The following is a 14,507-nucleotide window of genomic DNA, read 5'->3' as shown; positions in this document are numbered from 1 at the left end:
CTCCACACGGTTAATGATGAAGTTAGGATTTTACTCTATTTACAGTGCAGGTCTGTCTCACATTCATTTGGCTGAATTCTCTGAGTGAGGTGCAAATAACATGAACACCAAAAAGGAACCACAAACCTCTTCCAACCGATAAATTGAAACCAGAGAGCATTGTGACCTTCTCTGGGCTGGCTTCAAATTGACTGGTAGATTCATTATCCTTAATGACCATTAGCACCACTCAAGATATGGAGATGCCCATGTTGGACTGGGATGGACAAAGTCAGGAGTCATATGAACATCAGGTTATAATCTGACAGGTTTATTTAAAATCACAAGCCTTGGTCAGGTGAAGTCTCGGGATTTGTCTCTCAGGGTTTATTGTTTGTCTTCAACTTAATTTATGTTTACTTCCTAAAATAATTCAAAGCCAAAAGTTAAACTTGAAAACATGAGTCATGAGCTATATACTTGCAACAACATTTATATTTAATGAAAATCACACACTGAGCACAAAGATCTTCCTTTTATTTAGGACCTGATTCACATAGAGATCAGTGATTCTTGAGCAGGGGCTCACAGTGTCTTTCTAGCATTCTGAGTAATAATGTAGATGTGTGGACTGGCTGGTCTTGGGGGTGGGCAATGCAGTTTAGGTAGAAGGAAGATGCAAGCAAAGAGGACAGTCTGTCTCACCTATGATTCATGAAAGTTGCTATATATGCAAGTAACCTCTAAATTAATGGTTTCCAACCTTTATTGATAAAAATCTTGAAAATATAGTGTGAATTTCTATACAATTCCAACCCTCTCCTATTAAAACAATGAAAAACCAAATCATAGTCTTAAATTTTAGATAGTTGTAACATATTATTATGGATTATATCTTGCTGGCATATCATAATTATTTCAATTTAGTTCTTTTGACCTGAGATAAACTCTTCTGTATTCTAAAAGCAAAGGGCCCTGGGGAACTCCAGTTGAAAATCACTGTTTCCAGTAAACATCTGCAACACCTGTTGGATATAGCACTAGGGACAAAAGGGATCAAAGCTTTTTGGGGACGGGAGAGCGGAACAGTTGAATGACCAACCATGATCATAACCAATGGCCTTCTCTTGTTTCTTTAAAAGTGTAATTCAAAATACAATTTATTATGCAGAATTTGAGCCCTGCTGCTTAATTGTTGGAGGTGTCTGGTAATAGATTACTAAAAATTTGCAAAAGGGATGCTCCAACCAGTTCCAGGTTCTGATGTCCTGCAGCAAGCAGTAGCAGCACCTTTGCCTAGGCCAATGGGTTTGAATTGTGCATTAGCTCCGTTGTTGGGGAGGAGGAGCGGTACCGACTTGAGTGGCACCGTGTTCGACCACAGAGGAGCTGAGCCACAAGCAACATGGGAGGTCCCTGGGACCGGGGTTAATGCAAAGTAAGACAGTGCTGGGTGTGGAAGTCGCCCTGTTGTATTATTAGTTTTTTTTCCCCCAGTTTGCAATGGCTGCAATCCTCTCCGGGCAGTAAGTGCGGGGGAAAGCCGGCTAGCATGTCGGATCGGGATGCGGTGGACGGGATTCGCTTCCCCGGCGGCGCTGTGTTCAATCCCGGCGCTGAATGTCAGCAGCAGCAGGAAGAGGCTGAAGCTGCTGCCGCGGCTGGAGCCAGGGCTGGCCGGGATCTCAAGGAGTGGCTGCGGGAACAATTCTGTGACAGTCCCATGGAAGGGGGCGAGGACACCCGGCTACACGATGCCACTTATGTGGGCGACCTGGACACCATCACCAGTCTCCTCCAAGAGGACAACTTCAGGAGGTGAGGGCACTGTTGTCGCTGATAATATTCCACGCATCATTCCTGGCCTGGCCTACATTAGTGGGCAAGACAAAGGTATTAGAAACATAAGGGTAAAAACAAGGACTGCAGATATTGCAAACCAGACTCTAGGTTAGAGTGATGCTGGAAAAGCACAGCAGGTCAGGCAGCATCCCAGGAGCAGGGAAATCGACGTTTCGGGCAAAAGCCCTTCCTCAGGAATAGAGGTAGGGTGGAGAGATAAATGAGAGAGGGAGTGGTGGTGGGGAGAAGGTAGCATAGAGTACAATAGGTGAATGGGGGTGGGGTTGGAGGTGATAGGTCAGAGAGGAGGGTGGAGTGGATAGGTGGAAAAGAAGATAGGCAGGTAGGACAGGTCATGGGTGCTGAGTTGGAAGGTTGAAGCTGGGGTGAGGTGGGGGAAAGGGGGAAGGGGAAATGAGGAAACTGGTGAAATCCATATTGATGCCCTGGGGTTGAAGTGTTCCGAGGCGGAAGATGAGCTGTTCTTCATCCAGGCGTCGGGTGGTGAGGGAGCGGTGGTGGAGGAGGCCCAGGACCTGCATGACCTCAGCAGAGTGGGAGAGGGAGTTGAAATGTTGGGCCACAGGGCAGTTGATTGGTGCAGATGTCCCAGCGATGTTCCCTAAAACACTCTGCTTGGAGGCATCCGCTCTCCCCAATGTAGAGGACACTGCATCGGGAGCATTGGATACAATAAATGATATTGGTGGATATGTAGGTAGAACTTTGATGGATGTGGAAGGCTCCTTTGGGGCCTTGGATGGAGGTGAGGGAGGAGGTGTGGGCACAGGTTTTGCAATTCCTGCGGTGGCAGGGGAGGGTGTCAGGAAGGGAGGGTGGGTTGTAGGGGAGCATGGACCTGACCAGGTTGTCATGGAGGGAATGGTCTTTGTGGAAGGTGGAAATGGGTGGGGAGGGAAATAGATCCCTGGTGGTGGGGTCCGTTTGGAGGTGGTGGAAATGTCGGCGGATGATTTGGTTTATGCGAAGGTTGGTAGAGTGGAAGGTGAGCACCGGGGGGTCTATTCTTGTTATGGTTGGAGGGGTGGGGTCTGAGGGCGGAGGTGCGGGATGTGGACAAGATGCATTGGAGGGCATCTTTTACCATGTGGGAAGGGAAATTGCGGTCTCTAAAGAAGGAGGCATTCTGGTGTGTTCTATGGTGGAACTGGTCCTCCTGGGAGCAGATACGGTGGAGGCGGAGGAATTGGGAATACAGGATAGCATTTTTGCAGGAAGTAGGGTGGGAAGAGGTGTAACCCGGGTTGCTGTGGGAGTCGGTGGGTTTGTAAAAAATGTCAGTGTCAAGTCATTAATGGAGATGGAGAGGTCCAGAAAGGGGTGGGAGGTGTCAGAGATGGTCCAGGTGAATTTAAGGTCGGGGTGGAATGTGTTGGTGAGCAATTCATCAGCTTCAATCTCTTCAAAGGAGCACGAGGTAATGCCAATGCAGTCATCAACGTAGTGGAGGAAGAGGTTGGGGGAGTGGGGGTGGGGCGGTCAGGTGTAACTACGGAAGATGGACTGTTCTACATAGCCAACAAAGAGACAGGCATAGCTGGGCCCATACGGGTGTCCATGGCTACCCCTTTGGTCTGGAGGAAGGCTTTTGTTTTCTTTAATGCATTTTTTTTAAGAGACTAGCTTTTCTTACATTTTTGAAGCAATTTTTACTGATCCCTTCGCAATTAATCCCTTGGCCTGGACGACAGGTAAGAAGATGGGCAGCTAATTCATGACCGAGTCTCAACTAATGTTTCCAACTGTGCACCAAACCAGTCTTTCCTCATTACTCAAATCTTCTCAGGTATCAGTTTTAGTAAATCTTATAATTTGCCCTCATGGCCTTTGACGCCTTTTGTAGGTTAGGTAGTAGAACATCAGATATAATTCTAATCAATCAGTTTGTAAAGCATGAGGTCTTTGCTAATGTAGTATATGGTACTATTTACAAAGGCCATGTAGACTGAATGTGACCTTACTGTAGCCTGACATAAAAAAAATGAAGTGTGGATGCTGGAAATCAGAAACAAAATCAGAAGTTGTTGGAAAATCGCATCTGTGGATAGAAAGCAGAGTTAGTGTTTCGGGTCCGGTGACCCTTCAGAACTGCCTGACATCAAGTTGTGGATCCAGACAAGCATTAGAAAGAAAATCCACTTTCATGGTTTAATGTTTAATCTGATACTTCCACCAGATTCAGTGAAAAAAAAGAATGATACGGACATATGAATTACAAACAGAAGTAAGTCATTCGGCCCTTCATGTTTGTTCCGCCACTCAATAAGATAATGGCTGCCTTGTTTGTGTTCTGAATTCCATATTCACATTCATTCCTTTCTTTATCTAATAAAAGTCCATCCACTTCCATCTTAAAATTATTCAAAGACCCTGACACTACTGCCTTCAAAGGCAGAGAGTTTTGAGTTGCGCAACTCTGAAAGGAAAAAAAACTCCCCTTAAACCTGCCCTAAAGGGGTGCTGCTAATTTTAGAACAGTATCCCCCTTGTTCTGGACCAACCTCCTAGAAAAAAAAAGTCCCTTCCGCGTCCACCCTATCAAGAACTTTCAATTTCTTCAGTTAAATTGCTTCTTGCTTTTCCAAACTCTGTGAAAGCTAGGCTTGTTTCCACCAATCATTCCTCATAAATCAACCTGTTCATTCCAGGAATCAATCCAGTAAGCTGCCTGTGAACTGCCTCTAATGCATTTACATCCTTTGTTAAATAAGGAGACCAAAACTGTACACCGTATTCGAAATGTGGTTTCTGCAATACCTATATACTGCAGGATGACATCTTTACTTTAGCATGGAACTTGAGAGTAATTAAGGATTGCATCCCATTAGCCTTGCATACTATTTTTATGTGACACATACATGACAGCATTGCAATCCTGCTACATCTTGGAATTCTACAGTCATTCACCATTTAACAAATACTCAGCTTTTTTGTCCCACCTGCCAATTGAACATCTTCAGATCTTCTCTTATTATACTCCATCTGCCAGATTTGTTTACAGTCATGTAACACTTCTATGTTGTCTGCATCCTCTGCCGTGTCTGCTCCCAGGAGAATCTGTTCCACACCAGAACATCCCAAATTGCCTCCTACTTCAAGGACTGCAGTTTCCCCTTCACTGTGGTCACCAATGCCCTCCAGTGCATCTCCTCCCCTTCCCATACCAATGCCCTTGAACTCCACCCCTTCAATCGTAACAAGGACAGAACCCCCCCGGTCCTCCCCTTCCACCTCACCAATCTTGGGACACAATGCATCATCCTCCACCATTTCTGCCACTTACCATCAGACTCAACCACCAGAGTTCCCTCCCCACATCCATCTGCGTTCCACAGAGATCATTCCCTCCGCGACTCCCTCCTTAGGTCCACGCTGAGCACTGATCTCTGCAGGACTCGATTTGCCACATCCTGTCCATTATTGCAGACTCAAGTTTCTGCCATTCCAGCCAGTCATATTACTCCCTATGCCATGAGCTCCTATTCACCTTATCAGATGCCTTCTGGAAATTCAAATTCAGTACATCAGCTGGCTCCCCTTCATCCACATTATGTGTTACTGCTTCAAAGAATTCCAAAAAAATGGTTCATCACAATTTTCCATTCACAAAACCATTGCTGACTCTTCCCAGTTACCTTGAGTATTTCCATATGCCAAGTTATAAGCTCCCTTTAATGGTCAATTCTAACAGGTCCCCTGTGGTAGATGTCAGGCTAACTGCAAATGTTCCAATTTCTGTCTCCTTTTTGAATAGAGGGATTATATTATTATTTTCTGCTGTAATGAAACTTTCCAGAATATTAACAAATTTTGGAAAATTCACATCGATACAACTACTACCTCCATTAGCTGTCACTTTTAACATCCAAAGATGTTGCCAGGGTTGGAGGATCTGAGCCATAGGGCAGCTGCTGAACAGGCTGGGCTGTTTTCCCTGGAGGCTGAGGGGTGACCTCATCAAGGTTTACAAAATTATGAGGGGCATGGATAGGATAAATAGACAAAGTCTTTTCCCTGGGGTCGGGGAGTCCAGAACTAGAGGGCATAGGTTTAGGGTGAGAGGGGAAAGATATAAAAGAGACCTAAGGGGCAACTTTTTCATGCAGAGGGTGGTACGTGTATGGAATGAGCTGCCAGAGGATGTGGTGGAGACTGGTACAATTGCAACATTTAAGAGGCATTTGGATGGGTATATGAATAGGAAGGGTTTGGAGGGATATGGGCCAGGTGGGACTAGATTGGGTTAGGATATCTGGTCGGTATGGATGGGTTGGACCGAAGGGTCTATTTCCATGCAGTACATCTCTATGACTCTATGAAGACCCAGAGACGGGAGCCTGCAGTTCCATCAGTTTAGTCTGTACCATTTCCTTTGTGATTACTTTTTTTTAACCAAGTTTCTCTCTTCTTTCAACCTCACGATTTCTAGGTTTTAGTGGGATTTTCTTCATAATCACTATTATGAAGACAAACAAAATACATTTATTCATGTTATTTCTTTGCCATGTACTGTTAACTCCTCATTCATACTCTTTAAAGGACCAATACTCAATTTGCTTACTTTTTTTTGAAACCTGTGGAAGCTCTTGCTATCTGTTGTTACATTTCTAGCTAGCTTTCTCTCCTGTTCTAACTGATTAATCCTGATTAAACTATATGCTGTCCTTTGTATTCTGAATAGTCATTTAACTTGCCATTCTTTGTGCAGTTATGTTTTTTTTCTTCAGTTTTATGTTCTCCTTACCTCCTCTAGTTAACCATAGGAGGTGAATCCTCCCCATGGAATTTTTATTTTTGGTAAGAATGTACTTGTACTTATTCATAGTATCCTGAAGTAGCCCTGTAAAAGTCTGCCACTGCTACTTCACTGACCCATTGGCTAGCCTATTATTCCAGTTCTTTCCAGTTTTCATGCAGGCACATTTGCCTTTTTTAATTTTAAAATAGTAGACCCGCTCCTCTCCCTTCTCAAACCAAATATAAAATGTAATCATATTATAATCACTATTTTCTAGGATCGTCTTTTATTCTGAGGTAATTCATTAATCCCATGAGTTATACGATAATCACTTATACAGCATGCTGGAATGTTAGTTTGACACAAGTATCTGATAATGCACCATTATTAGCAAGGGATGTCATCCTTGTTGCTGTCATTGTTCACTAGATTGATTGATGTGGAGTTGTTTGCTGTTCTCATGGTCTGTGGCTTGTAAGACAACAAATGCTGTCAACTACATATCAGTTATAAACTACAAAACATGGTTGTTACAAATACATATGCTCAAGAACCAGAAAGTCAATGCAGTTGGGGTTTTCCTAATTGTAGAGCAACTTGTTCATATACAAGACTACACAACTACACCACATTTCACTAATTTTGTTAGTAAATAACTTGGACTTGTATCCAATATTAAATTTGCATGAAAGTCCGTTGCTTCCCTCTGTATCTCTCTCAGCTTTCTCTGAAGGGACCATCGAGGCCTTGTTGTGAGCTGCAACCCAAACTGCCCCGTTCTCCTCTCTTGTTACTTTCTTCTGACCTGTCCTGGCTTTTCCTCCTTCTGCACTTCGTTTCTTGCTTGAGAATGTATGTTTGTATGTGAGCTACCCTGGATCTTTTTGTGGATAAATGCGTTGACGTCATGACTTTGATGGAAACCTGGCCTGTGGACAATAACATATTACTTCATCCTGAAACCTCTCTATGCAGCTACATGTTCCATTACCTACCCGACCCAAGCAACCACAATGGGAGTGTAACCCTCATTCTTACCTTGGTCGCTCTACCTGACCATGATGGCACCTTCTCCAGTTTTGAGTTCCCCATCGCACTACCCATGAGGCCTTGCTCTTCACCCACATAAATGCTCATTGCATTCTAGTATTGTTCTAGCTGTGTGGCTCCAGTATCAAACTTCTCTTTTAAACCCTTCTTTCTTGCCCCTTCCACTCTCAGCTCCAACAAGAATTTTGTGGACTTCTTTGCCATTAAACCTAAGAACTGCTGTTGCATTGTCTCTGCCGCATCCCTTCATTTCCTTTCTCCACTAAGCCAGGTTGACTGAAATTTGCTGAATAACTGAAATTAAGGTCCAGATTGGCCACGATCTAATTGAATGTCCGAACAGACATAAATGTCTGAATGGCCTGTTGATTTCATGTTTTTCCCTGATTTAGCCTTGAATCTGCATCCGTCTCCAGTTTCTCTAGTGTCTTGCCTCATGTCCTGTCCGAGCTGCAACAAAGCCATTTCTTTCACACACATCCCTTCCCTTGCCACTGTGTCAGATTGAGCCACATGTATCTTAAGTTTGATGTCCTATTTGTGCATGAGCTGAGCTTCTGACTCGGAATCTTTCCTATCACAGAAGCCGGCTCCTTCCAACCTCAGTACATCGTTGCCTCATCCATGCTTTTTATCATCTTTGGACTGGATGATTTCAAGTTCTCCCACTTCCCACACTTTGTAAACGCAGCCTCGTCCAAAGTTCTGTTCTTCGTATTCTAACCTGTAATGGATCCATCACCTTTGTGCCTGCTGACTCCTCCCCTGTTCTCTGTACTCCCCCTCCCTCCCTCCCTCTCTCTGTTCTCACTGAGGGGTCATGACAATTCCTAAGGCTTAAAATAGGGTCACTGGTGGGGAGAGGTTTGGGATGAATTGCTTTGTGACCAAGCCCTCCCCTGCCAATGAGACCACCATGTGCCCACCCCACCCCATCCTGCAACCTTCTCAGAATTGTGCATTCCTCAAATTCTGTTGTCTATCCTCCATTTACTTTGACTCCCAGGTGGTGGCCATGACGACAACTATCCAGGCCCTAGATGCTGCAGGTCTGTTCATAAACCTCTCCTTGACGTCTATCTCTCCTTAAATAGAAAATGCTTAAAAATCTACCTCTTTTTCTGACCATTCCTAATTATTTGGCTTGATTGCAGATTTGATGAATAACAGTTCTGTGGATCACCTTGGGACACGATCTGATGTTATAAGCATCTATGAATGCAGTGGTTTCTGGTGGTTACATCTCCTCAGTGTGAATCCTCCAGCCTCTGCTTTGACTGAACAGCGTTATCAGGCTGAGAAAACACATCCCACTGCCTTACTCAGAACTGTCCATCAGTCGCCTACTCCTTACGAGCTGTGACAATTCACCAACTTTACAAGTCCATTTCTATTCTCGTAGGGACCTCAACTACTAGTCCACATCCTTCAAACTAAATGACCTCCTGCTCAGCACAAGCACTGTTACAGCATCATGAAGCATTTGGTATAATGATAAAACAAGTCATGTACGATGAGTAATTTCTCCTTGATTTGCAATCAGAGTGGCCTTGCCAATGAGATGAAGACCTTAAATGTCAGGTGCAAGCCTCAGATCAACTGAAAATTATTGGGGGCAGAAAGGAGGCATAGTGTTGAAGTATGTATTCATACGTAGGGACCTGTCCTCTGCAGGCAAAAGGAAAATGTCCAGGCATTGCTCCTTTTGTTGAATTAAACAAAAGCTTGGGAATTACTAGTTTGCTGGTGCGTTTTAGCAATGCCTCAAAAAAAACCGAATCAATTTGTCAACCCATTAGCACCTTATTCTCATGTGTATATACGTTGTTCCTCCTTTTCGAATTTGGCATTCCTGTGTGTGCCCTGATGAGTCGACAGCATGCCTTTTTTTTCCAGCAATAATCAAGTTCTATGCCAACAATCTAATACTAATTTGTATTATTTAGCATCTTCAACAGAGTTAAATGTCCCAAAGTGCTCACAGGAGAATTAATATTGAACATGGAGCTACTTCAGGAGACATTAGGACAGATGATCTAAAGCTTGATTGGATATAAATTTTTTAAGTTGCAATTTAAATGAAGAAAGAGATTTGAGAGGGATTTCAGAGTTTAGGGCCTGAGCACTTGAAAGCATGGCCAACAGTGGTAGATCCATTAGAATACTGGATGTTCAAAAGGTCTGAATTGGAGGAGTCCAATCTTTTAAGAGGATTGAAGAGCTGAAGGTGGATGGAACCAAAATTAAAAGCAATGAGATTTCTCAGCTTAATTTATCCAAGGATCCTTGGTTTTTATTTTATGCTTTACTTTTTGCAAGAGGTTATGAGTCAGGATATTGGGTTGTTCGTGCATGTCAGCTACATCCTGTCCGGATGGGTCATGCTGTTAGACTTATATGCCTCTTCCCATCCTTTCTTGCACACTTCATTGATGAGTAACAAGCCAACAAGAGCAGAGACTCACTGAGCAAATGTCTAACAGGAGCGCTAAGGGAAGCAAAAAAAAAACATGACCAACTTCCTTAAGCGATCTCAGCAAGTGGAAACTCGCTGGGGTGTGTGTTCAAAAAGGGACTGTTCTGTTTTCCAGGCGAATCAATGAGAAATCGGTCTGGTGCTGCGGCTGGTTACCGTGCACGCCATTGCGGATTGCCGCTACAGCTGGCCATGCTGACTGCGTGGACTACCTGCTCAAACAAGGGGCTGAGGTGGACTTGGTTGATGTGAAGGGGCAGACGGCGCTGTATGTGGCTGTCCTGAACGGTCATTTGGACTGCACCAGGATTCTCGTGCAGGCGGGGGCTGACCCGAATGGAAGCACCCACCACCGCAGCACGCCCGTTTATCACGCCTCGCGAGTGGGACGAGCAGACATCCTCAAAGAGCTCATCAAGTAAGTCGGCAGGGAGGGGAGGGGTGTGAGAGGGAGGAGGGGAGGGGAGGGGTGTGTTGATGAGGAGAAGGAACAATAGGGAGAGTGTGGTGAGGGGGAGGAGTATTGATGGAGAAGGGTGTGGTGAGGGAGAGGAGGAGGAGGAGGAGGGGGGTTGGGGAAGGGGGTTGGTGAGGGGGAGGAGGCAGGCTGGGGAGGGGTCTGTGGTGTGAATGAGGAGAAATGCAGAGGGATGTGGTGATTGGGAGGAGGAGGGGTGAGGAGGAGGGAGTGGGGAGGGGATGTGTTGAGGTGGAGGGGTAATGGCGAGGAGGGATAGGGAGGGGGGGTGGTGAGGTGGGAGGGGTGTGTGGTGAGAATGAGGAGGAATGGGGAGGGTGTTGTGAGGATGAGGAGGATGGAGTGGGGTGGGGGTGTGGGGAGGGAGTGGGAACAAGGTGTGAGGCGGACGAGGCAAAAGCAGGAGGGGGTGTGAGGAGGAGGAGGAGGTGAAGGAGATGGAGGGAGAGTGATGGTGACTGGGTATGGTGAGGGGTGTGATGTAGTGGGAGGGGTGGGACGTAGAGGGGAGGGTTGTGGTGATGGGGAGGGTGATGGCAGGGAGGGGGTGTGGTGATGGGTAGGAGTGGTAGTGGGGAGGGCAGAGGCAATTGGCCGGGGGGAGTTGCAGAGGGGAGAGAGTGGACTTTACCTCTTGACTGAGGTTGAGTGGCAGGGGAAATTGACAATGAAATGGCGCGGTTTCTCCAAGATAGAGGGAGCACCTGTCTCCCCCCTCAGCCTGGTATCTTCTCTCAGCGGCAGTCAGGCTTCACAGGCCGTGCAAACTAATTTTAAATCTAAAAGTGCGAGGGATGTAAAACGGGCCTCGCAATCCTCAGAAGCCGGTCCAAGCCACCCGCGCTCACAAGCCCCACCCCACCAGAATTGCACCCTGGGAAACTTTCAGTTTGGGAAGGCCCGGTGTAGGACACAATAACAGGGGTGTGGGATACCATTTGTGGGTTGGGTACACCGTCTGACCTGAGGGTGGTCGTGGAACCGTACCAAAATACACCAGGCAGATTTCCCTTCCCTGTCTTCGGTGTGTTTTGAGTCAGCTGTCTGAATCCCGGTGAACACTTGTTTCTTTCCTGGGATGGGTTGAGAGATGTCCCAGATAAAAGGACGGTCCCTTCTCTGTACCATTTATCAGTGACCCGCACTGCAAAATACATTGGCTGAGTGTACAATCAAGACGGTGAAAGCCCCCTACTATTCATTTAAAAAAAAATATGCTTTATAGATTTTTTTTCTGCCCTCTTATCTAAGACCATAGAAAGAAAAATAGGCCATTCTGCCCCTCAAGCCTGCTCTGCTGTTGATTTGGTACGTCGCTGATGTGTGTCTTAACTCCAGTAAGACACCTTGGTTCATCGCCCTTAACCTTACAAAAAAAATCTTATCAATCACCAATTAAAAGTATTCAATTGGCCTCCTGCCCTTTACCTGATTTATGGTGGAGAGAGTTCTGGATGTCCTCTATCCTTTGTGTAAGGAAATGTTTCCTGACATCTGAAACAAAAACAAATTGCTGGAGAAACTTAGCAGGTCTGGCAGTGTAGAGTCTTACAGTACAGAAACAGACCCTTTGGTTCAACTCATCCATGCCAACCAAGTATCCTAAATTCATCTAATCCCAATCTGTAGAGAGAGAGCAGAATTAATGTTTCGAGTCCAGAAACCATTCTTCAGAACTGATAACAGTTTTTCCAAGCTACTGTGTACATTGAGGACAGGTGTTTGGGTCGAGGGTGGTGGTGCAGAGAAGAGGGAGTGAGCAGATAGGTGGAGATTGAGCCTACAGAGAAAGAGAATGAGAGTCAGACAAAGGGATTGATGATAGTAAGCCAGGCTGATAACGGGGAAGCGTAAATGGGTTAAGCTGTGCTGAAAGCTGCCCATGTGAATGCAGAGCCTGGGTGTGGGTAAAAGATGTTGGTGTTCAGGTTCTATCATTATTGAACTCAATAATGAGTTCTTAACACTGCAGGGCCCCCCCAGCAGAAAATGAGATACTGAATGGTCCCGTTCTAATGTTAAGGAAGGAAAGCCTGCCCTGGTGTGGGATATTAGAGAATAATTAGTGCCTGTCCTCTATGGTACCTTGCTAGTCCCCCATAGATATTGGTTGAGAGTCTGATTAATTTGGGCTACCATGAAGGTCCTGACTTCTCAACCTGTACCTTTCCTGAGGAATAGTGACCTTCAGGTTGAACTCACCAGCAGTCATCTCTCTCTCTAATGAGAGAAAGCAGCCGCTGGGACTATCGCGACTTTTCAACATAAATAAAGCGTGTAGCAGTCAAGGCATTATTAGTAGGAACATGGAGTTCAGGAGAGAGGAGGTTATGTAAAACTTGTATAAAACACTAGTTTGGCCTCAGTTGTGCTCACTTGTGGGTGCAACACTTTAGTTAGGATGTGAAGGGGTTGACGAGAGTTCAAAAACGATTCCAGAGTTGAGGTACTTTAGTTATGGAGATAGATTGGAGAGGATTTCTCAGAAAAGATTGAGAGGAGATTTGATCGAGGTGTTCAAAATTCTGAGGGATCTGGACAGAGTAGAGAGAGGGGAGAACTGTTTGCATTGCTGGAAGGATTGAGAATAATAATGCGCAGATTTAAGATAATTGGTTTTAAAAAAACAATGAGGAGAAGTGTTTTCATGCAACGAGACTGAGGATCTGGAATGAACTATCTGAGAGTTTGGTGGAGGCCTTCACAAGGGAGTCAGGGTACTATTTGAAATGGTGAAGCTTGGGGAATGGCACCATGAGGATTGCTCCTACAGAGAGTTTACAGAGACAAGATGTATCGAAAGACCTCTTGCTGTGCAGACCATGCTATAATTCGGTTATCAGCTTATGCCGTGAATAATCTCTGCCAGAGGATGTGGTGGAGGCTGGTACAATTGCAACATTTAAGAGGCATTTGGATGGGTATATGAATAGGAAGGGTTTGGAGGAATATGGGCCGGGTGCTGGCAGGTGGGACTAGATTGGGTTGGGATATCCGGTCGGCATGGACAGGTTGGACCAAAGGGTCTGTTTCTATGCTGTACATCTCTGTGACCTTCAGTGTAGAATGTTGACCTCAAGTGCTTCATAGGTTTGCCTCATAGACTGATTTGGATTTGTTACTATTGCAAAGGATAAAGGAAATTACATCACAGGAACAGGCCCTTAGGGCCTTCGGTTCTCCAAGCCTGCACTGATCCAGATCCTCTGTTGCCTATTTTCTAAGGATCCCTCTGCCCCCTGTCCATTCGTAATGTTTTCATTTATTTTGTGGAATGCTATACGATTTTTTTCCTCTTCCCCCACCCCCCTGAGTCTTCTCACTGCAAGCTCTCCTGCATGTTACAGAGACCACTGTATTGTAGACCTCAGATCCTCCATTCCTGATGTGCTTAATCCCTCAGCCTGATGGTGAACAGTGAGAGACACAATCCACCAAATGTGCACACTTGCAGCAGAATTAATTCAAATACGAATGCAAATGGAAATCTTGAACAATGACTCTTTCTCGCCTTCACTCATTTCTAGCTAAAATACTGAGACCATTCAAACCACTGTGTCAGGAGGACAGGAATTTTCTTTGATGTGGTTTAACACTGTATCACAGAGAATGAAGCAGCACTGAAGAAAACTATACAGCCTATTATGCCTGGGCTGGCTGTTAAAAAGAACTATACATTTAGTTACACGCTCCCTGTCATCATGCCACAAATGTTTCTTCGTTCAGTATTTACCCAATTTTCTTTTGCAAGTGAGATTTTTAATCTGCTTCCATTGCATCTATGAGAAGTAAAATCTCCGATCTAAACAAACATGAGAAAAAAAAATCCATTTTGCCCGTGATTTTTTGCCAATTAGATTCATGGTTTTGAATCAGTGTTCTTTGGTTACTGACCTTCCTGTCAGTGGAAGTAATCTCTCCTT

The 14,507-nt window shown here is 45.0% G+C and overlaps 1 protein-coding gene across 1 annotated transcript in view; it reads left to right on the top strand.

Moving 5' to 3' along the window:
• Positions 1-1,378: 1,378 nt before the first annotated feature.
• Positions 1,379-14,507, top strand: part of asb1 (ankyrin repeat and SOCS box containing 1) — a 33,368-nt gene continuing 20,239 nt past the window's right edge. The window contains exons 1-2 of the mRNA XM_072578388.1: positions 1,379-1,797; positions 10,222-10,524. Of these exons, the coding sequence (XP_072434489.1) occupies positions 1,532-1,797; positions 10,222-10,524 (569 nt within the window). The 5' untranslated portion in view covers positions 1,379-1,531. The remainder of the gene's footprint in view (positions 1,798-10,221; positions 10,525-14,507) is intronic.

This window comes from Chiloscyllium punctatum, chromosome 10 (genome assembly GCF_047496795.1).
Source record: "Chiloscyllium punctatum isolate Juve2018m chromosome 10, sChiPun1.3, whole genome shotgun sequence".
Lineage (NCBI taxonomy): Eukaryota > Metazoa > Chordata > Chondrichthyes > Orectolobiformes > Hemiscylliidae > Chiloscyllium > Chiloscyllium punctatum.
This window is presented reverse-complemented; position numbering and strand designations above follow the sequence as displayed.